The following is a 26,935-nucleotide window of genomic DNA, read 5'->3' as shown; positions in this document are numbered from 1 at the left end:
TCCTTTGCCTCCTTCCTCCAATTTATGTACTTTCCCATTTTGCAAAAATCCTCTTCCTCGCAGTCTATCCACTTTTTTGGCTTTTGGGTTCCACTTAGTTATTATTTTAGTCGCCCTTGAATCCGGCATTCTTTCTCGGTGGCACGCCCAACGCAGACGCTGTGCCTTACAGAACTTGACTATGGTCTCCCGACGTATTATTGCTTCCTTCTGAACAATAAAAAAAAAACATTAATCAAAATACAGACAGATTTGTATCAATTTTCTCTACCCATGTACCTCTTTATTGTGAGTGTAATCTAGATATAACGTCAGTGCAGATAATCTTTTTATACGCATGAATTATATCATAACACCACAGCCATAATGATAATCTGCTTAAATTTGCTCAACATTTCGCGGTTACAGCTTAATCTTAGGTACAGTCGCCATCAGATATATCGGAGCGGCCAAGGTGCTCACAAATATCTGAAAACGCCTTTATTATCAAGGCGTTAGAGTGCGGGCTCAGATATTTTTGAGCAGCTCGGCCGCTTCGATATATCTGATGGCGACTGTACTAAAAAGCACTCAACAAAGAACGAACTTGCTCTATTTCCCTTAGTATAATCAGCGGGCGAGACGTTCTAAATGATCTAAACACAATTTTGTCGTAAAGAAAATAAGAGCGTGTCCAGATTATTTTGGACAACTAGCCTGCTTAGGTAATTTTGCTGTTGTACTTATATACGTGTATTATATTTGCCTAGGGAAATCCTGTACCGCCTCGAGCAAGCGTACTGCAACAACATCGGAATAGAGTTCATGTTCATCAACTCCCTGGAGCAATGCAACTGGATCAGGCAACGCATGGAACCCCCGGATGTCACCAAAATGAGCAACGACCAGAAGAGACTCATCCTCGCACGCCTTACTCGATCTGCCGGGTAACTATATCAGTTAAATAAATAAACTAATTTTGTATCAATTAGAAACGTCTGAAAGTGGAAAAAAATACTTTCTCGGGTGAGACTTGAACTCACAGCCGCTGGATCGCTAGCCCAGTGCTCTGCCATCTGAGGTAACAAGACATCACCTAACACAGCGAATATTTCCACCATATGGGCCTTATAGGGAGGCCCTAGCGACATCTACCGTAAGACCATTACACTTCTTAAACGGCTACCGGAGTTCCAAGTCATATTGGTTTTTTAGATATTTGGGGACAACACAGATCGACCTAGCCCCAAACTAAGCAGAACTTATACTATGGGCACCCAATCCAAAACCAAATGATGGACCTTTTAAAGTACTGTCATGGGTATAGCCCGGTTTTACGATGACAATAACGTACCAGTGCTAGTTATCAATAAAATATCGAATCAAGTGTTATGCTATTGATATAGCATTTATTTTAATAAGGATTATAATAATTAAACAACATGTCTTACTTTTATCGACATTGACTTAGTAAGTTTAACTTGTTCTCGCACTTTTTATACGTCAAACGTCGAACCAAATTGCACCCGTCAAACCGCGGTATGGTCATCATTGGCCCCTATGTTTGTAGGAAATTTACCATATCTGCCATAAAATAAAGTTAAAGGAACCAATGATTGGGTAAGCGGTCGATATCTGTACAGCTTACCCTCCATGGATGTAACTAAAGGGAGGTGGATGTCACCCGGCGCTCGATCGTGAGCCATCAAATATAGGTTCCGGAACCTAGAGCTCAACGAGGGAGAGGAGTGTTAGGGTCGGCAACGCGCATGTAACTCCTCTGGAGTTGCAGGCGTACATAGGCTACGGAGACTGCTTAACATAAGGCGGGCCGTATGCTTGTTTGCCACCGACGTAGTATTTAAAAAAAAACCTATATTGAGTAAGTCGTACGGCTGACGCCAATGTGTCAAGATTGTCACATTCATCTACTAAATATTGCCTGCATTTTAGTTTTGTCAACTATGAACGTCACGCGTCTATTATTATTAAAAGGTCATTCTTACCCTCCAAGTGTTACGGAACTTCCACCGAAATGGCACCACTCTTTGCCTAATCATTGGCTTGCTTAGCTCAGTATTAAGCTAGTTTTAAATGGAAAAATTATTAATGCCAAATCTGGTTACAGATTCGAGAACTTCCTCGCGAAGAAGTGGTCTTCAGAGAAGCGCTTCGGTCTCGAGGGCTGCGAGATCCTCATTCCTGCTATGAAGCAGGTCATTGATATGTCCACGAAGCTTGGCGTGGAATCCATCATCATGGGCATGCCGCACAGAGGTGAGTTCATGAACTAGTAGTGGCCTTCGGTCTTGAGGGTTGCGAGTCGTCCCGGCTATGGAGCAGGTCATAGACGTGTCCACGAAGCTTGGCGTGGAATCCATCATCATGGGCATGCCGCACAGAGGTGACTACATGAACTAGAAGTGGTCTTCGGTCTTGAGGGTTGCGAGTCATCCCGGCTATGAAGCAGGTCATAGACGTTTCCACGAAGCTTGACGTGGAATCCATCGTCATGGGCATGCCGCACAGAGGTGAGTACATGAACATGAAGTGGTCTTCGGTCTCGAGGGTTGCGAGATCCTCATTCCTGCTATGAAGCAGGTCATAGACGTGTCCATCAAGCTTGGCGTGGAATCCATCATCAAGGGGATGCCGCACAGAGGTGAGTACATGAACTTGAGGTGGTCTTCGGCGTAGAGGGCTGAGAGATCCTCATTCTTGCTAAGCAGCAGGTCATTGATGTGTGTGAGTAATGTGGTCACCGCTTTTCGATCCCTGATCCGGGTATGGACAATTGATACAGAATAATTTTGAGTTAATTTTAGCTTATGCTGGGGGTATTTTCCCATTTATAGGATTAATATAATGTTAGCTACTGCAGGGTCTGCAGGTCGCTACAATGCCATTACTCATCTTGTACTCTTTACGTACCAACAGCAACAATATTATAGACCTTTTTTCCAGGTTAAACGTGTGTAGGATTGTATAATATATTTTCATTGTTTGCGCTGCCCTTGTACTCGTAATATGCCAGCTTTATCTTATTTATTGGTCATATAAATTTCCGATAAGTGTAGGTAGCCGCGTAACAACAATACAAGTATGCGATAAAGATATATTTATTAATATATTACATTTGTATAACGGAATTAACGTAGTTACCGGTACACTCCCTGCTCGTAAGAAACCGCTAAGTACGAGTAGGTTGTTAATTTTGAGATCTGTCATTTTAATATGTCACGCATATCCTCTCGCACCAAAAAAAAACCTTCCATATTCCCTTCGTTCATACTAATTACAGGAAAAACTCCTTTCTACTAAGAGCTGCTAGGTCTTTCAATCAGCTTTGCAAACATCATGATCTCATCGAGCTGTTCTGTGATAGCTTTATTTCGATACGTAAACTAATGACCCAAGACTTTTCCCACTGTTAATACTTATGTACCAGTATCCTGTTCTTTTTTCTCTCTTTTGTTCTTCTCGTTCACTGTTTAAACCAATTCTCTCTGTCTAGTAAGATAAGTGAAGTATATTTATAAGTAAGTAAGTAAGTATTATGAGGGTTGTAATTTTACACGCCATGTACTTTACGCGGTTTCTATCTGTGGAAACTTGTAATTGGCTCACTGTTTTTATGTTATTACCTAACTTGTTACTCTACCTGTAAGTTTTCCTAACAAAAAAATAAAATACATTTTGAGGCAAACACTTAAGTTATCTTTTTATTTATTTTATATTGTGTGTTTTGTACTTTTGCTATTAATTAGTCTTGGTTTCTAGACCATTTTATAAAAAAAATTACCTTCACTTTGGTGGCACTCAGGTCGTCTCATGGTAAACGGTTTCTTATTGTCACATGTTCGTTGCAGACCTTTTATAAATCTGTCATTCATAGTTTTTAAATTATTAAATTAAATTAAATCATTTATTCTCATGTAACTATGACACATACATTTTGTCTGTGTTGTTTTGCCTAACTAAAATGTGTATTTCCTTGTCCGCAGGTCGACTCAATGTATTGGCGAATGTTTGCCGCAAACCTCTGCATCAGCTGTTCACCCAGTTCGCCGGTCTCGAAGCCGAAGACGACGTAAGTAAAGTTTCCTTTTCGCTGACTGATTATAATATTATAAATAGTAACAGATATTGATATATTTTTTTAGGCTTCCGTAGCCAAAAAGGAAAACGGAAATCTTAAAGGACCACTCGTGTGTCTGTCTGTTATTATATACTAGCTTTCGCCCGCGACTTCGTCTGCGTGGAGTTAGTAATTTGGGTAGCTTATTTTTTATCCAATCTGCTTTTTATCGATTCCCCATGCAAACTTCCATCCCCCCTTTTCACCCCCTTAAAGTATGACTTCTGGAATAAAAACTACCCTATGTCCTTCCCCGGGACTCAAACTATCTCTATACCAAATTTCAACTAAATCGGTTCAGCGGTTTAAGCGTGAAGAGGTAACAGACAGACATGTCGATTTGAAACACATCCTTCGATCGTCTTTTAATTTATCGCCAAATCTCTTTACGTTCCATCATCATCATCATCAGATCATCATTTCATCATCACTCATCATCATTTGAGTCTTGGGCCATCAGGCGGGTTGTATGCTTGTTTGCCACCGTCGTGGTATAAAAAAAACCTCTTTACGTAATGTACTAATAACATAATGATTATATTTTTTTCTTTTCACAGGGCTCCGGTGACGTCAAATACCACTTGGGAACCTACATCGAGCGCCTGAACCGCGTCACGAACAAGAACATCCGCCTCGCTGTCTGCGCCAACCCGTCCCATCTCGAGGCCGTCGACCCCGTGGTGCAGGGCAAGACTCGCGCCGAGCAGTTCTACCGTGGCGACAATGAGGGCAAAAAGGTAAATTACGTCTTATCTCCAAAGCAATATGGTTGGTTTTGGAACTCGCTTGGGCGCGTTTTGCAGACTAAAAGGCATCTGATTGAAAGCATAGGTTTCGCAGGTGGTGATAATGGATGTAGTCCCGCTTTTTCGTACATTTACGCCTTAACTAAGTAGTTTACGCTGACCCGTCCCATCGCGAGGCCGGCGACCTCGTCGTGCAGGGCAAGACTCGAGCTAAGCAGTTCTATATATATATGTATATGTATTTACTTTCGTATTTATAATATTAGTAGGGATTAGTGCAAAATTAAATGTTAATTTGTTAATTTTGTAGTAAAAGCTCTTTTATTTACTTATGTATTTGTAAATAATTTTGTTAGAATACAGTGCCTACTGCGAACCGCGAAGGAAGTCTTGTTTCTCTGTCGCACTTACGTACGTAATCACATTTACGACACAAAACTTCGTTCGCGATTTGCGGCAGGCCCTCTGGCGTTCATTTTTCAACTGACATTGGGGCAAATGCGTTTCATAGACGCAATTACCTCAAAATTATTGATGCATTTTGCAAAGTTAAAGAAATATCCTCCAAGAATTTGAAATAGATTTTTTTCCAAAACAGAAGTATTATTTATACAAATTGTGGTTCGCATGCCTCAGTTAAGTATTGAGCACATTTATTACTAAATATTACCAAATATCTAAAGAAAAATAGGGATGTAAACGGATTTTGTTCACTTACCTCATACACCGTGTAAGTCTGGGGTGAAACTAATTCTCAAAATAGCCAACTATTTGAATACGATTCGGTAAAACCCCCTCTATGTTACGTGTTATCACTAAATGGCAGGAGCGGTAGTAAAAAACGTTGTTTAAAAAGTAACTTAAATAGACGCAATAATCCCAAAGTTGCAATTACCCCGGTTGACCTAACAATCAATTCTCTTTTTTTAATAGTAACCGAGGTGCTTCTCAACCTAAAAGGCTGTCATAATATGATCTTCCTTCCCCTTCTCAAGATATTAGATATTGAATCTCTGAGAACAAGTGATGATATAAAACAGGTTTACTTGGTGACTAGTAATTTAGCAGATACTTTAAATAGTTCGTTAATGCGAGGAAAAGTATCAATAGCCACTTCAAATTACAATGACTTCTTGCTTTTAATCACTAGTCTAGACATCTTCATATCTAATCATATGGGGACTGTGTTTGTACTTTGTCAAGATTTGCCTGTCATTAAACACTGTCAAGATAAATGATATAATTTAGTGATAATAATATTAAATACTGATAAATTTACTGATAGATAAATAAGCGTTTCTTTAAAAAAATGCCGCTTTTATTAATTTTGTATTTTTTTTGTGTTATTTCTGCTCAGTATGACGAGCTCTTTCGATCCTAATGGGATAAAAAAATGTCTCGGAGTTTTTTCCTATTGTGTTACCATTTTCCCATAATTATACTTTTTGTGGCGGTAATAAGGAAAGTTTGAAAAATGTATGGAAATTTTGGGACACTTTTTTTTCTCCTATAAAGGGGCTTCTAAATGGGTCATATTTTCACTGCAATATGTGGCCTGTCTACAGGCTTCTTAAGAGTGAAAAGGGCTCGCGATCCTGACTATAAATAACACAAGTGGCAAAAAAGGTCACATAAAAGATGGTAAAAATAAAAGAAACGCTCTGATAGAGATTATTGCAGCTTAATTTTTTCGATCGAATCCAGTACTTCTCGTAGAAAAAAAAAACACACATTCTTCAATTTGTATTTCCACAGGTGATGTCCATCCTGCTCCACGGCGACGCAGCCTTCGCCGGACAGGGCGTGGTGTTCGAGACCATGCACTTGTCGGACCTGCCCGCCTACACCACCCACGGCACCATTCACATTGTCGCCAACAACCAAATTGGATTTACCACCGACCCTCGCCACTCGCGCTCATCTGCCTACTGCACAGGTATGTCCGTCCTGTGGTACAGCAGGCAGGGCGTGGTTCCTAGACCATTCACATCGGCATCATAAGTTATTAAGTAAAAAAACATTTGTGTTTATATTTGTGAAGTTCAAAAAATCTATCTTATGAAAAAATTATAAAAGAATAGAAATAAAAATGGTTTTGTACTTTTAAACTTATAAATCACACATTCAAATAGTGTGAAAACAGATACTTACATAAAAATCTAAAAAATAAATACTTACTTTTTATTTTATTTCATACAACTTAAAAAAATTCAAAGCGGTTGAACACCTCTTGTAGTTGAGATAAAGTTACACAACTTGATGTAATTTTTATCATCATAATAAGTGTAACAAAAATAAGGCTGTGCCCTGTCAGAAAAAAAAGTTTTTTGAACCACCCTTTTTTCCATTCTTTTATTTCTTACTAGCGACCCGCCCCGGCTTCGCACGGGTGTAATGCTGATGTATTATACATATAAACCTTCCTCTTGAATCACTCATCTATTTAAATAAAACCGCATCAAAATCCGTTGCGTAGTTTTAAAGATCTAAGCATACATAGGGACAGACATCCATCCAGACAGCAGGAAGCGACTTTGTTTTATGTGCCATTTTCATCCAAAAGAGTGCTTATTGTCGGTTGTCAATAAGGCGCTATTTCCATACAGCTTCAATTTGAAATCAACCTTATCGGCAAGCGACAATGTGATACCTTTTGGTTGAAAACGTCACATTTTTTTACATGCTACTGAGTCTTTATACATTTATGTCTAGGTATCAGCGCTTTTTAGGGTTCCGTACCCAAAGGGTAAAAACGGTACCCTATTACTAAGACTCTGTCCGTCTGTCTGTCACCAGGCTGTATCTCATGAACCGTGATAGCTAGACAGTTGAAATTTTTACAGATGATGTATTTCTGTTGCCGCTATAACAACATATACTAAAAAGTACGGAAACCTAGGTGCGCGACTCCGACTCGCACTTGACCGGTTTTTTATTTAACAATAGCCTTATTATTACTAGGTTTCTTATTTATATTTTCAATTACATCTCAAAAATGTATATGTTTTCAGACGTGGCCCGCGTAGTGAACGCCCCGATCTTCCACGTGAACGGCGACAACCCTGAAGCCGTGATGCACGTGTGCAACGTGGCCGCCGAGTGGCGCGCCACCTTCCACAAGGACGTGGTCATCGACATCGTCAGCTACCGCCGCAACGGCCACAACGAGGTCGACGAGCCCATGTTCACACAACCCCTTATGTACCAGAAGATCAGGAACACTAAGCCTGGTAACAAAACAACCTTATCCATTGCCACTATCTTTTTTCACTCGCGCCGAGCCAAAGAGGATATAATAAGATAACTACAAAATAATATAGGTACTTTTTCATAAAATGTTATAGTACCTATATTATTTTGTAGTTATATTTACTGGACAGTGCAGTTGACTGACCAATTGTAGACCTTATTCTAACGACTTAGGGACGTCGGTTGGTCACTTAACTGTGCTGCGCCTAGTGACCAAGGTCACTACACTATGTAGTTGTATAAAAATGTAAGCATATATATGTCTTTTCTAATACTGAATAAAGATAATAGGATAGAGCGGTACTGTCATAGTAAATTTTGTAGCCACAGTAAATTCATCTGCCATCTATCGACACACGATTAAAACTAAAAATGAAGCATATTTATAACCAAGCTCAAGGAGTACTTAACAGAGAAAGCTTTTTACTCGGTAGATGAATTTATAAATCGAATAGACTAACATAATATTCTAAATGCCTGTGACATACTGCTATATTTTATAATTTAATGATGTCTAATAAATTTAACTGGATAAGTCTAATGTAATCCTATTTCTACATGAATAATGACATATTTATAATTGTATGTAAAGTGTGCTAAACAGAAAATGTTAAATGACGTGTAACGCTTGTTATCAATAAACGATTGATTGATTGATTGATTGAAGATGTATAAAAATACCATAAAGTGTATTTTGTATATGGATAAATGACTTTTTTATTAGAATTAATAATTTTTATATGATTTTATGTAAAGCGGGTAATCACTATAAACGAGGAGAATTTAATCACAAAACTAATTTTGATACTTCATTTGTGTTTTATACTTATACGAATTAGTTATTTACGATAATATATATAATAATAACTCCACGGCCGACTTCGGCCACGGCGACTGCTGTCAACCCCGTTGCTGTCGCTGGTGTGCTTGCAGGTGGCTGATGTAGCCGATCTTGTTACTAAAAGTTCGCGAACATTGCGGGCATGTGAGTTAACATTAACAAAGTTATAGGGTATTGCCGCGGGTGGTCTGGCTTTTATTTGCTCTACGCAGCACTTCTGTATTCCCCTGATTGACCCATGTTCTTTCACCGAATATGCGTTAAAATTGTTAAATAACAAACGAAACCGTCAACGCCATCTATCCGAGAGTAGGCCAAAGGTAGTGGCGCCATCTGTTCGAAAATCAAATTTTCTTGATTTTCGTGGCACTTTTTTTCCTTAGACTGTATACATCTACTCCACTGAATCGTAGCCCAAACGGCATCCGACTGAAATCATAGGTTCCGCGCGGAATTGTTAATGTGTACCATTCATGAAACAATTAGCTCCATGCATGAATTTATTTTTATTTTCGGATTCATAATTTATATCGTTGGAACACCGGAAATGATAAAAATACTTTTGTAAACCTTAACATTATTTTATTAAATAATATTTAAAATGAACAAGTTTGGGAACAAATCAAATTATTTTATTAAATACTGGCGGGGTGGCCTAGGGGTTCATGGCGTTAGCCGCGATAGCTAAAGACGCCGGTTCGAATCCAGCCTTCACCACTGGAGGGCTTCGTCACTTTTTCTTTAATATATGAACATCTATTACAGTTTTTAATATTTAAAATGTTGAAAATTTTTGAACGGTTGAAACGCTCATAATTTTTGGCGCGAATTCGACAGAGCGTGATGACGTCACACGTTGGGCGGCCCAACTGACGTTTGCTACTAATGACACTAATCTGTCGAACGCGTGACGTCACGTGGCGTTTCGAGCGTTTCGCTCACTAGCTTTTCGCGAGCAAATTTTTGTACTTTTTATTTATAATTTTAAGTAATTAAATGGTAATTTAAAAACGGAAATGCATTTGTAACATGATATAACGGTAACAAACATCCGAATAAAACATATTTCGTTAAAATATAAACTTCATGCATGAGGCTAATTATACCCTCAAATATAGACATTTTAAGTGTATCTTGTTCTCAGTGCTGGAGAAATACGCCGCCCAGCTCATCGCTGAAGGCGTCGTGACGGCGGAAGAAGTGAAGGACGTGAGCGACAAGTACGTGAAGATCTGCGAGGACGCCTACAACCAGGCCAAGCAGGAGACCCACATCAAGTACAAGGACTGGCTCGACTCGCCCTGGTCTGGCTTCTTCGAGGGCAAGGACCCTCTTAAAGTAATTATTGTTTTGTAATAGGGAGTAATACAGAAAATGTTCTGCCGTCAGAAGCAGCACTAGCACAAACCGTAAACCATAGAGTGACGACCGGTCTGGCCTAGTGGGTAGTGACCCTGCCTGTGAAGCCGATGGTTTTGGGTTCGAATCCCGGTAAGGGCATTTATTTTTATGATGATCACAGATATTTGTTCCTGAGTCATGGGTGTTTTCTATGTATTTAAGTGTTTATATAATATATATATCGTTGTCTGAGTACCCATAACACAAGTCTCCTTGGGCTTACCGTGGGACTTAGTCAATCTGTGTAAGAATGTCCTATAATATTTATTTATTTATTTATTTATTTATTTATTTAATCTTTATTGCACAAAAGAAAACCTTACAGTACAAAAGGCGGACTTAATGCCATAAGGCATTCTCTACCAGTCAACCTTAAGGCTAAGCAGAGAAATTGTGGGCGGTGCTACAAATACAACAGCAAAAATAAAATAAAAATAACATATAATCACATATATACAAATATAATATACATATATACTATATATAATATATATATATAAATAACGACGAGACTCATTATGAAACTAATAAAAATACACTAAGAAACTTTCTTTTTTTATATTTATTTATATAGAGTGGGTGGCAGGGTGGCAAAACAATAAGTGCATTCCCTTTGCCAGGGAGGTTTTGGGATTATACTGAGCAACTTTTACTATGACACCAACCACGAAATCGCGAAAAAAAATTTACCTTCCCATAGAAAATGGACCAGCCAAAATGTATGAAACAACCAAATTTTTTTCTCGATATTGGGGTTGGTCTCATAGTAAAAGTTGCTCAGTATAACCCAAAATCTCCCTGGCAACGGGAATGCACTTATTTTTTAGCCACCGTGTATATACTATGCCTTAAACAGTTTTTTGACAAGTTTTCACAGATTATTTGTTACGAATAAATATAACATTGATGCATCAAGGCGGTTTGCTTACAGTTTGTGCTAGTGGCGTCCACTACGCAGAGTTTTGCGTAGTATTCCCTACTCTTATTTTTTCGACCAAAGTCGTGTTTGAACGAAGTTATAACATAAAAATGTTTTATTTATGAGACCATTCAGATAGTTCAAATCATTCGACAAGTTGTTAGAAATGTATCGAGGATACACGACAAATTTTCTACGTTTTGGATAACAGTTTTTAACGTTAAATAAACTACAAGGGTTCATTCATCTTCATATCGAACCGATCTTATGTCGTTTTTTTTTCGTCGAATAGACGTGGATTTCGCATTATACTATATTAGTTTAATTGTATGTGACTACTATTTTTAACTCTTACTAACTCCACTGGGCAAACGTAACTCAGGGAAACAAAGAAAAAGATGGGTTGATGACATCATAGTAATTGCAGGAAAGACTCTCCCAAGAATAATGCTACAGACAAAGAAAAATGGAAAAAGACGGAGGAGGCTTTTACCCTCAAGGGATCACAAATCGTTAAAATATAACAAAAGAAAAGTCAATGTAATAACGGATGTGCGAGAAATAAAGCTTAAATAAATAAACTAATAATATTCTTCGCAGGTGTCCCCGACCGGCGTAGTAGAGGAGACCCTTGTCCACATCGGCAAGCGTTTCTCTGCGCCTCCCCCGAATGCGGCCGAGTTCGAGATCCACAAGGGTCTGCTCCGGATCCTCAAGTCTCGTATGGAGATGGTCGAGAACCGAACCATCGACTGGGCTCTGGCCGAGGCCATGGCGTTTGGTTCCCTCTTGAAGGAGGGCATCCATGTTAGACTGTCCGGAGAGGATGTCGAGCGTGGCACCTTCTCGCATAGGTGAGTTTCAGCTGCACAAGGGCAGGCGTGGCTCACTCCGCGAATTCGTCGCGTCGCTACAAGTACATGCGGCCCACACCAATTTTGGTGTCTAGCCATAGTAGTTGCCGCGCAACGCTACGCTGCTCGCGCTTGCGCCACCTTGCGGTCGTATCTGTCGTAATAGATGCGTTTTGTTAGAGAGTGGACCTTCTGTACCTAGTACTATTATTTATTCTGTGACAAGGGTCACGTATCAAGTCAAAAATGTTCGACCAATAAAGTAAGCCGGTGCGGCAAATGACTAAAATTTTCGCGGCAGTTTTAAAATAGTGTACGGGGAAGCCGTACCGCCCTGTTTTCGGACATAACAATAAAAGGTTTATCGACTCAGGTCCGCTTCGTCCACAATCCTATCATACAATCCATTCATTAGCCAAATGGTCCACAGTTCTGATTTGTCAACATTCCTGCATCGTCACTTTCTTCTTATCTTGTCCACATTTCCGTGTGGTCCACATTTCTATACGGTCCACAGTGTTGGCATTGGTGGTGATTAAAATCCCAGGCCAACAAAACTTTTCCGTTAGAAAAAAGCAGTAGAAAAGTAAATGAAAAGTGCAGAAGTTATCTTATTCATAGAAGGCAGTCAGGAGGAAGCTGGCACTGTGGTCAAAACGGGAATGTGGACCGATCTGGGACTGTGGTAAAAATGGTAATGTGGACGATGGTAATGTGGTGGAAGGTGACGAAATAGACGATGGCTTTCTATTTGTGTGTGCTAACGAATAAATTATTTCTATTCTATTCTATTCTAAATAGGATTGAGGACGAAACGGTCCTGCACCGGTTCATCGTATGATATAACCGTGTGATTTGTTTCCAGGCATCACGTTCTCCACCACCAGAAGGTGGACAAGGCGACGTACTGCGCGCTGGCGCACCTGTACCCCGACCAGGCGCCCTACACCGTGTGCAACAGCTCGCTGTCGGAATACGGTCAGTCGTAGTTTTTTTTTATAGCTATTTAAATTCATCATCTTCCTCGCGTTATCCCGGCATTTTTGCCACGGCTCATGGGAGCCTGGGGTCCGCTTGACAACTAATCCTAAGAATTGACGTAGGTACTAGTTTTTACGAAAGCGACTGCCATCTGACCTTCCAACCCAGGGGGGGAACTGGGCCTTGTTAGGATTAGTCCGGTTTCCTCACCGAAAAGCAACTGGTAAATAACAAATGATATTTCGTACATAAGTTTTGAAAAACTCATTAGTACGAGCCGGGGTTTGAACCCGCGACCTCATGATTGAAAGTCGCACGCTCTTGCCGCTAGCTATTTAAATTGATATTATCATTTATTTTTGAAAACTACAAAATATCTCGCATTTCGCATAGACCTCCTCCAACCTTCTCCACTGTACTCTGTCCTCTGCAACTCTGGACCAGTAAGGCCCCAAGTTTAAGTGGATATCATCTACCCATTTTGTTTTTGGACGTCTTCTTTTTCTACTTCCGTCTCTTGGCAGTGGCAGGTGTTATTTTAAACGTCAAACTTCTATGAAATTATGACGTATAAATAACACTGGCACTGCGGTGTCAAAATCTCTACAGACTTCTTGGTCTAACTGTGCATTTGCTCTCAAGAAGGAGGAAGCCCCATTGCTGACTGTTTTTTGAAGTCGGTCTTTTTGGTGAAAGTCATCTCTTTCCTGCAGGTGTGCTCGGCTTCGAAGTAGGCTACTCCGTGACCAACCCCAACGCGCTCGTGCTGTGGGAGGCGCAGTTTGGAGACTTCAACAACGTGGCCCAGTGCATCATCGACCAGTTCATCTCGTCCGGACAGGCCAAGTGGGTCCGCCAGTCCGGCATTGTGCTGTTACAGCCTCATGGCATGGAGGGCATGGTAAGTGACAGACAATTACAGCCACGGAGCCGATCATCTCAGGACATAATATATACAAGTAGTTATAGACATGAAACCGAGCGACCAGGGGTAAGAGAAAGACATATTCATGTATTGACAGTTTCATGTATGGCAGCATAATCCTTTACTTTCACTCTTATAAATTTCGGTATTTCGCCATCGCCTCCTTGCTATGATGCCATAACCAGACCATGAAAAAATGCCCGGTCGGTGATAAAGACAAAGCATGGCACTATTTTCTCTTTCCTCTCTTTCTCCGTCTGATGTGTCTAACCTGTGTGAAATTCCATAGGTTTGATATGACACAGACGTCCGTTAAGGATCACCCCATTGTAACACCCTTGTATTTATCACAATATTTGATAAAATTCTCGCTTAAACGAGTGTTTACATATGCAAACCTTGTTTTTTAGCATTAGGAAAATTATTCGCGTTGAAGGGGTACGGGGTACTCATCGATAACTGTTACAGGATTGTCGATGTTTGTATTTTGTCAAGCACTAACAACATGGCGTTCGTGCTAGAAAAATCTGTCTACATGCCAATGTGTAGCATAAAAACTCGTTTAAAAAATTGTAAAAACAAAATTGTTTATTTGCCAAAAAGTGTACAAGTTTTTCATACCCTATGACTGCCACACTAGGCTATGCCTGTCTCGTGGAGTCAGATTGTAAAAGGAAACGTTGTTGTATTGTGCAGGGCCCCGAGCACTCGTCGGCGCGCCTGGAGCGCTTCCTGCAGATGAGCTCCGACGACCCCGACTACATGCCGCCCGAGAGCAACGACTACGAAGGTTACTCTACTACACTACACACGTACAACTAATCATTTAAAAAAAACCCATGCCAACAAAATTAATTTTCATCACACTTGCTCGAAAAAGATCTTATTTCAAAACTTCAAACTTTTTATTGTAGGTACACAAAAATATTTTCAGGGTTGTTAAGATTAACCTAATTTAATACAGTCGACAAAATGTACCTGTCATAGATATACTAGTCAGGTTGCTCTGGTTCCTAAACTAGGCTTAGCCTGTGTTGTAGGTGACCCAGACTCGAATGAGTTTATACAATTGTGGCGTTTTCAAGCAAAAGGTAACACTTTGTCGCTTACCATAAGGACGAAATTTGCCTGTATTTTTATACGAATAACCCGTCAGAGCGTCCTAATGGCAAGCGACAATGTGGTACCTTTTGCTTGAAAACGACACAATTAATTAATATAACTTAAAGCATATAAGAATAGGAGATCAAAACAGAATTAATTTTACATTTTTTTACAATAAATTAATTAAGAAACAAGCATTCTAAAACTATCATAATAGTAGTTTATGCAACTGATACATAATGAGAGGCCTTAAAATACAAGTGTGGTTTTCATAATAGAATCACACGAGTGTTTCAAGGCCTAATCATGTACAGTTGCATACACTACTTTATCTACACACATATCATAAGTAGATAAAGTAGTGTGTAATTTCATGCAGGTGTACTGAAGGACAAAGGCCTATATTGTTCCCGCAGGAGTTATGGATTGAAAAAAAAAATGCTAACTGACTTACTTTGTTAACAGTACGCCAACTCCACGACTGCAACTGGATCGTGGCCAACTGCTCGACGCCAGCCTCCCTGTTCCACATCCTGCGGCGTCAGATCGCGCTGCCGTTCCGCAAGCCGCTCATCATCATGACGCCCAAGTCCCTGCTGCGCCACCCCGAGTGCAGGAGCTCCTTCGACGACATGAGGGAGGGCACCAGCTTCAGGAGGTACTTGTTCTGACAGCTATTGATCCAGGGGACCAAACGGAGACAGCTTCATAAGGAACTTGTTCCTGCGACAGATCTTTTCACCAAACTCATCAATTCACCATATTGTCCAAGTTTCTACGTCACTCTGAATACAAGCTTCAATAGGGTATTTGACTACTAGTCAAATCAGTTTCTTCTTTCGAACTGTCAAAACGATTTTGCTACTATGGAATTTATATGAAATACTAGCATGTGACGTCACGATCAAATTACCTACTCTATAGTTTTATACGGATTTTAAAATAGAAATTGTGTCTAATAATAACTGTTGTCTACGTTTCTTTGTTAATCATTTGGTGCATTATTTTATGCATGGTCTAAAATAAATTATTTTAAATACAGTCATACGAGGAGACCAGCTTCAGAAGGTAAACTTGACCGAAAACATATATCGCTGGGATGAAATCTTACCTTCTCTGTAATTAATCTTAGCAACTGGACTAGTTAGGAAGCTAAAAGTTCGTCGGGGGAGAGTACCTTAAAAAGGAAAAAACGGAACCCTTATAGGATCACTTTGTTGTCCGTCCGTCCGTCTGTCTATCAAGACCCTTTATCTTGGGAACGCGTCGAGGTATCGAATTGAAATTAAAACCATATACCCAGGTCTACGGTCCCTTGAAGCTTTGAAAAATCTGACGTAAAAAAAAACGTTTCGCTTTTTATTAACGAGTGTTTCCCGCTGATTCCTTGTATCAAGCGTGTATTTCATTTCGCTATTTTTTTTGTCTACAGGGTGATCCCAGAAGAAGGCCCCGCTTCAAAGAACGCTAGCGGCGTTAAGAAGCTGGCTTTCTGCACCGGTCGCGTCTATTACGATATGATCAAGGAGCGCCGCGAGAAGGGACTCGAAAACGATATTGCCATCTGCAGGTAATTATATTTGCACCACAAATTAAACACTCTGTTTTTGAGCAATTATGAAGAACGCGAGAGCACCACACAAGCCAAAGCACGCCTAAAAACTTAAGCCTAAGTATATTATGCATTTTCTCGAATGATTTTTACGCCTAAGACCCTAATCTGTTTAACAAAAGCCATTGTTTTTTTTGCGAGCGGTGGGCTACCGCGCGTGCCAAAGCAACAATGTCGTTTAAATAGCTGGTTTTAAGGTTCAATTCTATGTAATAATATGAGCGCTCGCCTACATTGAGGTGGTCGATGGTACTACATTACCATCAAAACATGTAACAAGTACACATATTTGAACCTTAAAACCACCACGATACAGCCGCTTTTTAAACGACATTATTGCTTTGGCACGCGTTCAGACACGCTCAATTAAAAGAAACAATGGCTTTTGTTTAACAGATTAGGTCTAGGGTCTAGGCGTAAAAGTCATTTGCGAAAATTCATACTATATCAGGCCATCGTTAACCACACTTACAGTACATGAGTAGCGGCTATTTTACTGCCATTTTATTGCATGTTCCTTTTATTAAAAGAACGCGTTGAAATCGTCATTCGCGTTACATATTCTTTGAATGACCTATTAATTTAGAGCCGACACTCTAAGATGGAAAAAGTATGAACCCTACTTGAATGTGTGATCTTTTCGCAGGCTGGAGCAAATCTCGCCGTTCCCGTACGACCTGATCAAGGCGGAAGCCGCCAAGTACAGCAACGCGCAGCTGGTCTGGTCCCAGGAAGAACACAAGAACATGGGCTCCTGGACCTACGTCGAGCCCCGCTTCCGGACCCTGCTGCAGAACCAGCGCACTATCAGGTACCACCAGTTTTACACGCTTTTATTTAACTTGCAATGTATCTAGTAAGTAAATTAAATTAAATATTGTATATAGTTATTTAACTATGTTTGTACGGGTCAAATTTTGCAAGTTTTCCACGGTTTCCGATGAAGCTGAAAATTTGCACACATATGTAAGTCGGGTGACAATGCAATATTATGGTACCATCGAGCTGATTTGATAATGGAGACAGGTGGTGTCCATAGGAACTGTGATAAGACAACGCAACCTTGTGTTTGGTGTTTTAAGAATTGTCTCGATGAGTATTAGTTGCCTGTGGAAAGAAAACTACAGTCAGCGACAAAAGCTTGTACCAAAAATGAAATTTTTGGCAAAACTTATTAGGTACATAATAATAATAAAAAAAAAACAAATCACCAATAATAGACCTCCGCGCCTTCCTGGAGAACAATGTCAGATCAGGTACCACCACTCTGATGTAATGTAAAATCGAGGACCGGTGAACCACCTTAAGGGCAAAAATCGTTTAAACGTCTTGCAGACGGTCAGGCGATATCATAAAAGAGATGACCAATAACATGGCACTTAAAAATGTGGTTGTTACAAAAAACGGTTAGCTCAGGTAAAGTTTATTGCCGTTCATTGTCTTTGTGACGGGCGGCATTTGCAAACTAAGATAAATAATCCAAAATGCATCATAATTGGTTATCTTTATGGGGAGGCGAAGCTTAGCCTATACAACAACAACTAATAAACTGTCCTTCTACCTATTGTTTGTCTTATTACCATTTTTTGTTTTTACCATTTCCATTAAGTATAACTAATATTGTCTATGGTATTCGATAGCCGTTATGGATTTTCATACACCTTTACGGCACAGTTGTTTTTTTAGGGTTTCGTACCCAAAGGGTATAAACGGGACCCTATTACTTAGACTCCTCTGTCCGTCTGTCTGTCTGTCACCAGGCCACTTTTGGCCTTTGCCAGTGTTTTTTCTTATGAACCGTGATAGCTAGACCGGTCATTGACGTTATTGTTAACAATTGTGACATTTTCAACTAAAAGGTACTTACCACATTGTCGGTTGTCGATAAGGTTGATTTCAAAACTAAGCTTTATCGAAATAGCGTCTTATTGACAATCAACAATGAGTACCCTTTTGGTTGAAAACGGCACATTTAAGACAACGTGGTGGTTTCCTGGTTGTAAAAACGCTATTTCGTTCGGTACCTAATTTAGGGCATATGATACAGTTGTGAGTTGTGACACCTATTAGTCGTTATAGTTATAGGTGTAACGTTTAACTGAGGCGGTTGTTTTGGTCATCTACGGTCTGGTTGAAGTAGTGTAGTGAAGCTTGGCGGCATGAAGCTGATTTGTATTATGTTAAATAAGTGAAAATTAAATATATAAACTAGTTGTAGTCCCAAAACTCTGCTATAACTAGAAAACCACCTCGCAACTTCAAAAGGACATTTTATTACTCAATTAAATGTATGTTCCGTTCTTTTATCGGCACATGTATTAGAATTACCGTTTTTGTCATATTTGTATACTCGTTTGACAGAAGTCATTTAAATAATATTGCATAAATATCGATATAGGTAACTAATAATTGGGGCTGAGCAATAAACGAACCGTTAAAACGTTCATTATTACATGCGGTAGGTTTTTTATTAAAACACCGGACATAATAAAACCGCTTAATTTGATATTGGAATATTTGGTCACCGCGATAATAATTGAATTACATTTGGGCATTTTAATGTTTGCAACACATCAAGTTTAAACATATTTCCGTGGACGCATACTTGTTGGTTATGGTTTGGTTGGTTTACTAAATCGTATTTAATGTGTCAGGCTCACAGAAAAGGGAACTTAGTGCGGTAACGTTTGCGGGGAAAACTTGGTTTTGTCTTTGAGTATAGTCAATAATGGTTTTACCAAAGCCCCTTTAATTAATGTCATTACCGGGTCTAACGCGATTAAATTTCATTATTTTACCTTTTTTCCGACGTGTGTACAAAACGCGAGAGTTTAAAAGTGTTATATCGAAGGCTCCTTTCTTTGAGAGCGACACAACTTGAGCCAAGCTGCCGTGTCTAGTATATCCACAGATTGCTATTTTCAAAACTGTTTTTTTAACGTTAACTTCATTGCATGAAAAAATGTACCTATACAATTGATTCAATAAATAAATATTATTGAATCAATTGTACGCAATTTTATGAAATGCTAGACGTATAGTCAAGGTCGTAAATATCAAAATATCGTTCTATCTATCTATCTATCTATATTATCATTTGTGCCTGGACAAGTTCTATTAACCTCTAGCGTAGCGTATTAATACCTTTAATGAAATTAAAATCATTACTGATTGCTTTTGTTTCATTTCCTTCGATTTTGAAACGAATCAAATAAAATAAAATATTATCATTGATTACAATTTAATTGCCAATTTTTTTCTTGTATAAGAAATGTACTCAAACTTTTGACCTTGGCTGTACAGGCTAGTGCAATTTCAATAATTTGCATGTTAGGAATGATAACATTGGGTTTTTTATGACATTGCTTGGTCCGCGCTTTTTTGGAAACGCTATTGACATTATTATTATCATAACTATCTGTGTCGTTTTCAAGAAAAAGGTACCTCATTGTCGCTTGCCATAAGGACTCTGACAGGTAATTCATATAGGGATACAAGCATTTTTCGCCAATTTTCGCCCTTATAGTAAGCGAGAATGTGATACCTTTTGCTTGAAAACGTCACATCTATGAAGGCGTATGAACAATGAACACACTTTGCAATACATAAATTGAACGTAAAATACTTAATACTTAACCTCAACATATTTTTTAAGCGAACATGTTTGCCGTAATGAGAAAAAGTTGAGTTTTCAAATGCATTTTTATGTCACAAACACAAGACATTAGTGGACAGTTGTTATGTTGTTTTGGGATTAAAAAATTCAATTTTTATATTTATGTTTAAACTTAAAATATCCTAAAATGGGTGTCTTAAATATAAATTTCTTGCATACCACATTTAGACACTGTCTTAAGCCCTATGGTCTGCAGTTTTTTGATCAAACATTCGTTACCTACTACTAATCAATAGACTAAGGAAAACTAAGACGCTTAAAAAAGTGTAAAGTATAAGTATGATTACTAATACCTTTCAATACTGTACATGCTTGATGTCTTAGTATTTCAGTCTATATTCCTAAATATTCATAGTGTTCTCTGTTCATAGCCACCCATGACTCATGACTCATGGGAGCTACTAACATTATGCCTAACTCGGTTGGTTGCAGACCAAAGTCAGGGGGTAGCTGGCTAGGGCAACTATTCGGCCGCGCGCCGCCGCCGACAGGCGATGACACAGAGACTGTGCCGCGCACCATTAGGTGAGGCATAAGTGGCCTAACCAGGCTTAACCGACACGCTTACCATCTCCGCATGCCTCTCACACTGACACAACATCACATCTGGGTGCTGCCAACCTTGGTTGCAGACGGAAGTCAGGGGGTAGCTGGCTAGGGCAACTATTCGGCCGCGCGCCGCCGCCGACAGGCGATGACGCAGAGACTGTGCCGCGCACCATTAGGTGAGGCATAACCAGGCTTAACCGATACGCTTACCATCTCCGCATGCCTCTCACACTGACACAACATCACATCTGGGTGCTGCCAACCTTGGTTGCAGACGGAAGTCAGGGGGTAGCTGGCTAGAGCAACTATTCGGCCGCGCGCCGCCGCCTGTAGGCGATGACACAAAGACTGTGCCGCGCTCCATTAGGTGAGGCACCAGACTTAACCGACACGCTTATCATATCCGTATGCCTCTCACACTGACACAACATCACATCTGGGTGCTGCCAACCTTGGTTGCAGACGGAACTCAGGGGTAGCTGGCTAGAGCAACTATTCGGCCGCGCGCCGCCGCCTGTAGGCGATAACACAAAGACTGTGCCGCGCTCCATTAGGTGAGGCACCAGACTTAACCGACACGCTTATCATATCCGTATGCCTCTCACACTGACACAACATCACATCTGGGTGCTGCCAACCTTGGTTGCAGACGGAACTCAGGGGTAGCTGGCTAGAGCAACTATTCGGCCGCGCGCCGCCGCCTGTAGGCGATGACACAAAGACTGTGCCGCGCTCCATTAGGTGAGGCACCAGACTTAACCGACACGCTTATCATATCCGTATGCCTCTCACACCGACACAACATCACATCTGGGTGCTAACAACCTTGGGTGCAGGCGAAAGCCAGGGCCCAGGGGGTAGCTGGCTAGGGCAACTATTCGAAACCCTATAATCTAATGGTGTGGTGTCTGCTTCAGCTTTTTGTGTGTGTTTTATTAGAAATTGCATGTTTTTGTAATCTCAATGCGAAAATACAATTCTGTAAACTAAATAAGTTAGTTGATATTGATATTATATCCCGTAGTTTAAACATCGACATGCCGGTTTGTCACCGAGGTCTGTATTTTTGAGGTAATATATACAGGGTGGGCACAGGGATTCCGACAGACTTTAACCGTGGATTCCTGGCAGTGTTACGAAAGAAAAATGTTATATCAACATGGGTCCAAAATTGCCTAATTAATTTACTTAATTTCTGGAACAAAATAAATCAATTAACGATAGTACTAACTTGTGAACGTATCTTTAGTTTGAAAGAGTGAAAAAGACAACATGCGACACCAATATGACACTTTATAGTCTAGTTTATAGCAGGTGACAGGTAAGTTTACTATTTTTAACACTTCTGCTTTGCATGTGTGATTGTTTGTGTCTTGGTATGTATGATTACGTCACATAAGGGCGTGTTAGCCTTGAGTTTTTTTAACTTCGAAATTACTTAAATAATTGAATATCTCGTAAATTAGGCTTTCTATGGCATTGTTATATTACTTTTTTTTTATCCAAATAGGCACTAGAATTCATGGTTAAAGTGTGTCGGAATCCCTGTGCCCACCCTGTATATGTAAATAAAACTCCACTTATACAATAAATAATCAAGTCCGCCTTCGACCGTCGCCTACGTTTCACGTTCTTATTTTATTTCAAGATATCTTACTCCTTTTGCCTCTCTTCTACCATGTTTCTGTGTATATTTGATTTCTAAACAGAATTTGCTGATGCTAAGTAAATATTTCGTATTTATTTTGCTTTGCCTCGTGAATCGTATATTTTGATGTAAGTATGTTGGTGTGTGTAGGAATTTACATTTTAATCCTTACCAAACCGTTTGTTACTAAGGGTAAATATAGCTCGGTTTTGCTGAACATAAAGGACAAAATAACGCTTGCTTGTCAAATGTAAAAAGTACAGATAAAAATAGGTCCTTTGTAATACTGTTCACGATTTCATCCGCGTTAAAAACTTTTCACCCCTTAGGTGTTGAATTAAGAAAAAACCTTTTTTCTCACCGACGCTTACTAAATCTCGGCGCTCCTTTATGGGGTTGTTACAGCTGCTGAGAAAGGTGTGTTATTTCTCCCTCTTAGTAGGAAGGTAGCAGAAAGTATCCTCTCGAAAGGATAAATAAAATAAATAAATAAATATTAGGGGACATCTTATCAACCTAGCCCCAAACTAAGCAAAGCTTGTACTATGCGTGCTAGGCGACGATATACATACATACTTATATACATAGAAAACACCCATGACTCAGGAACATACATTTGTGTTCATCACACAAATAAATGCCCTTACCGGGATTCGAACCCAGGACCATCGGCTTCACAGGCAGGGTCACTACCCACTAGGCCAGACCAGTCGTCAATGTAATAACCCCCTTAGAGCTCTTTCCCACTGACGTCCAGTTTTTTGCGGGTACGGTTTTCTGCAGGATCCCGTTTTCTGTAGTATGCTTGCAGTATCCCGCAAACAGAATGCTCGTGTGAACGTTACTATATTAGCACGTATGTGCGTACGCAAAAAACTGGACGTCAGTGGGAAACAGCTTTTATATGGCATGCGTTTTTAACTTCAACATAATATATTTGTTACAGTTACAACGGCCGCGCGACCGCCGCGTCACCCGCCACGGGCTCCAAGGCGGCCCACAACAAGGAACTCAAGAGTCTGCTCAACGAGTTCTGCGCGTTATAAATACCAACCTCGGTACCATATTGCCAACTTTGTTGAATCTATACAACTGTACGTGCGCCACTTTTAAACAAAACTGTCATTTAACCATTCGTAGGCCCTTTTCAAAAATTTGCTACAACATGACCTTGTAATTGTAAATTACAGTCCAAATTGGATCGTATACGGGACAAGGCATACGAAAGGTTAAACCTTTGACCGCTGAAGAGCGGCTCAGCCCGATATCAACCTTCGTGCGATACGATAAGGTTCACTATGACGCGCCGCACTCGATAGGCGCGTTCCAAAATTATAATTATTTTAGCTATAGTCGTTCGATTTGTAGCTGGCCCCGAACGGCTAATCCTTTAAATTGTCTGTTGTTAAGTAAAACCGCACGTGCCACTACCTTCAAATACCTTGATTATTGATGTCGTATTTTTATAATACGACCATGGCACGACTCGAAGTGCATTACACGCGCGCCAAGCAGAGCGAGCGAGATGCTTTAAGACACTACTCGTAGTGAATTTGTCTAATTTTAATGTGAAAAACCTTTATAAAATAAACATCTGTATTTGTGAGCTGTGAACGTTAATTACCTAATCACGTCGAGAGCAGAAATTACTTCGCTCACCGCGAGAAACAAACGTACAAAAAATTTGATTCGACGAAATCCGCGTGTTAATTATTCGTATGCTGTGTGTTTGAAAGTGGAACTTATACTGTTTTATTTAATCTAGGCCAAAACATCAGCCGAACGCGACCGCGAACTTTCATTTCACCGAATCTTATTTTCTATAAATTGTATTAATTCATAGGTTTTATTTAAAAAACGAAATTAACGACTGGGTTTGTTTTTCTGTCATTCTGTTACTTGTCAGTATTTTGGTGTAATTCTCTCCACGATTAGGTAGGATAGTTAGATAAATTCTAATTTATTTATTTAATGTAGCTTTACGAGACATGTAGGTTTCAACTATTTATTTTTATAATTAAAGCAATAAAGCTTATCGTCTCCACTGTGTTAATTTAAATTTAAATTTAAATCTACATTATGCAATGTAGCCATTTGACAGTTTGTACATAAATCTATTCAAATTTTATTTTTTGTATGATTTTACAAATATCAGTTCTAACGGGTTAACCACAATACGTTCCTTATGCTAGTCCGAAACGTCATCTGTTTATGTAATATTAGGACGCACTTACGATATTATATACAAGATATTACCTATATATTAGCTAGTATTACTAATTAATAAAACTCCGCACTATTACCGAAAAAGGCACAGTAGCATTATAGAGGATAATTTAGACTCACCGACATGGTTTCGCATTCTACTCCAATCAACGAGTATTGATTCTTATAGTTAAAGACGGCGACTTACTTTGACGCACGACCACGCTACTCATATCATTTTAATGCCCTTTGTACTAAAAGTATATTCATTCTAAACTGTACTTTTAAACATTACTTATTTTTAGTGCTTACAAAATTTTGTTCTCGAAGCACTTATGGGATCACTTCGGTCTTGCGAATCAAAAAAATGCGTTTTTTAAAATGTTGTTCATTTGAAACTAATGCGTCTGTTGTTGATCGTCTGTTTTCCGGTCACTAAATTTAATGGTACATGTTTAAATGATAATGCTGTTTAGAACGAAGATACAATCCAACGATGCGCGTTCAAACTTTCAATTGTTCGTGGCTCGAACGAATCGTGTGTTACAGTGGGCTGCCGCTTTTAAATACGGACGAATTGTAACAGCATGTTTGTCCCTCGTTGATCGGTCTATCGCGCTGTACATACGCTAGTAGTCTCCACTGTCGGCTTGTAAGGAATAACACCAATCCTAACTTGTACAAAACCTACTATATCTCGTATTTCGAGTGTAATGTATCTAATACCTAATCTCTATGTAGAATTAACGTACTTATTTCACTGATAGAGAAATGTTCTCGCCCTAAAGCAAAGAGTTATTCATTTTAATATCCTCCTAAGGCCCATACAAGAATGCAAGTGCTAGTGAAATTTGAATCTATAGCGTAGGAAATAGAGTTGATTTTTCTTTATTTGAAAATTTTACTAAAGAAAAGATGCAACTATTCCATTTGTAAATGATTTAAATTTCATCACACTTAATAACTTCTATACGTACGACCTTGAGCTTTAGAAGGATAGAGAAAAGTCTAAGAAAAAAACATGCCACCTAGTTTGACAGCCGAAACAGACGGCACTGTACTACGCCCATAGACATAGTATATGCAAGTAGTTATAGACGCGCCACCGAGCGACCGGGGGTAAGAGAAAGAATATTCATATAAAATGTATACTACTGTATTTATCCGTTTTGCATGTCCAATGTCTTTTCTCTTTCACTCTTATAAATTTCGGTATTTCTCCATAACCTCCTGCCCCACATAATGTCATAACCCGACCATGAAAAAATGCCCGGTCGGTGATAAAGACAAAGCATGGCACTATTTTCTCTTTCCTCTTATAGGAATCGCAATAAGGCTATCTTTCTCTATCAAAGAGTGTCAGGCCCTTGACTACGCCACATGTTTTGTTGTCACTGAATTGTCAAATGTCAACTTTTGACAAGCAGCGCATTACCGAACCGGTCAGCGTCATTTCGTTTAGCTGTTAAATTCGAAGCACGAAATTGTCTTGGACTTAATCTTACACAATGAATGAATCTTTGGCTTTATAATGGCCACGTCAGTGGAATTGTAGTCATATTTTGATTGGCTTTATATTTAGCGTTTTAGATGCACCGTTATTGTTTGATAATTTTGATGTTCTGTATTTGAAATGCTCAGAGAATGGAGAGTGGCAGGTAATTTGTGAAGGTGTGGATGCAAGGTCTGTGGAAGGAATACTGGGCCTCTTTATTGCTATGTTAGTTTGAACAAGTTAATTTACAAATAAATATATATATATTAAATAAGGCGTGTGTTTTATTTAATCTTAAGTCATTAAAAAAGCTAGCAGTTGCCGTGCAATCGATCTTTTTGACCCTTTTCCAGGCCGCACCAAGTAAGGTTTTTCCGAAAAATCCAAATATATTCCAATTAATCCAGCTTTGATGATTCATTTGAAGATATAACATTTCCCGAAAATGCAATCTAATTTGAACCTTAAATCGGAATGCTAAAGTTGAAATTGCTTTGGCGCGTATGTGGTCGATAAATCGTACTGTTCCTGGAAACTAGTTAAAACAACAATCTGAAATAACATGAAATTTGCTCAATATGCCAAAGAAAAACCTAGTGTCGCATTATAACAG

General features: G+C 39.4%; 1 protein-coding gene across 8 annotated transcripts in view; it reads left to right on the top strand.

Moving 5' to 3' along the window:
* The window catches only part of LOC134742897 (2-oxoglutarate dehydrogenase complex component E1), a 60,593-nt gene extending 33,997 nt beyond the window's left edge, over positions 1-26,596 (top strand). For 3 of the 8 annotated variants that reach the window (XM_063676087.1, XM_063676086.1, XM_063676088.1), the window contains exons 8-24: positions 750-926; positions 2,108-2,195; positions 2,323-2,383; positions 3,984-4,069; positions 4,675-4,854; positions 6,619-6,799; positions 7,875-8,093; positions 10,098-10,291; positions 11,874-12,127; positions 12,993-13,105; positions 13,822-14,009; positions 14,730-14,823; positions 15,603-15,795; positions 16,570-16,707; positions 17,396-17,560; positions 20,858-20,950; positions 23,569-26,596. In XM_063676087.1, coding sequence (XP_063532157.1) covers positions 750-926; positions 2,108-2,195; positions 2,323-2,383; positions 3,984-4,069; positions 4,675-4,854; positions 6,619-6,799; positions 7,875-8,093; positions 10,098-10,291; positions 11,874-12,127; positions 12,993-13,105; positions 13,822-14,009; positions 14,730-14,823; positions 15,603-15,795; positions 16,570-16,707; positions 17,396-17,560; positions 20,858-20,950; positions 23,569-23,668 — 2,524 coding nt within the window. In that variant the 3' untranslated portion in view covers positions 23,669-26,596. Of the gene's footprint in view, positions 1-749; positions 927-2,107; positions 2,257-2,322; positions 2,384-3,983; positions 4,070-4,674; positions 4,855-6,618; positions 6,800-7,874; positions 8,094-10,097; positions 10,292-11,873; positions 12,128-12,992; positions 13,106-13,821; positions 14,010-14,729; positions 14,824-15,602; positions 15,796-16,569; positions 16,708-17,395; positions 17,561-20,857; positions 20,951-23,568 lie in introns of all 8 variants that reach the window. The other 5 variants (XM_063676090.1, XM_063676085.1, XM_063676092.1 and 2 more) reach the window with 3 other exon arrangements.
* Positions 26,597-26,935: the final 339 nt, after the last annotated feature.

Source organism: Cydia strobilella, chromosome 7 (genome assembly GCF_947568885.1).
Source record: "Cydia strobilella chromosome 7, ilCydStro3.1, whole genome shotgun sequence".
Classification (NCBI taxonomy): Eukaryota; Metazoa; Arthropoda; class Insecta; order Lepidoptera; family Tortricidae; genus Cydia; species Cydia strobilella.
Note: the sequence above shows the minus strand (reverse complement) of the source record. Positions and strands in the feature narration are given on the sequence as shown.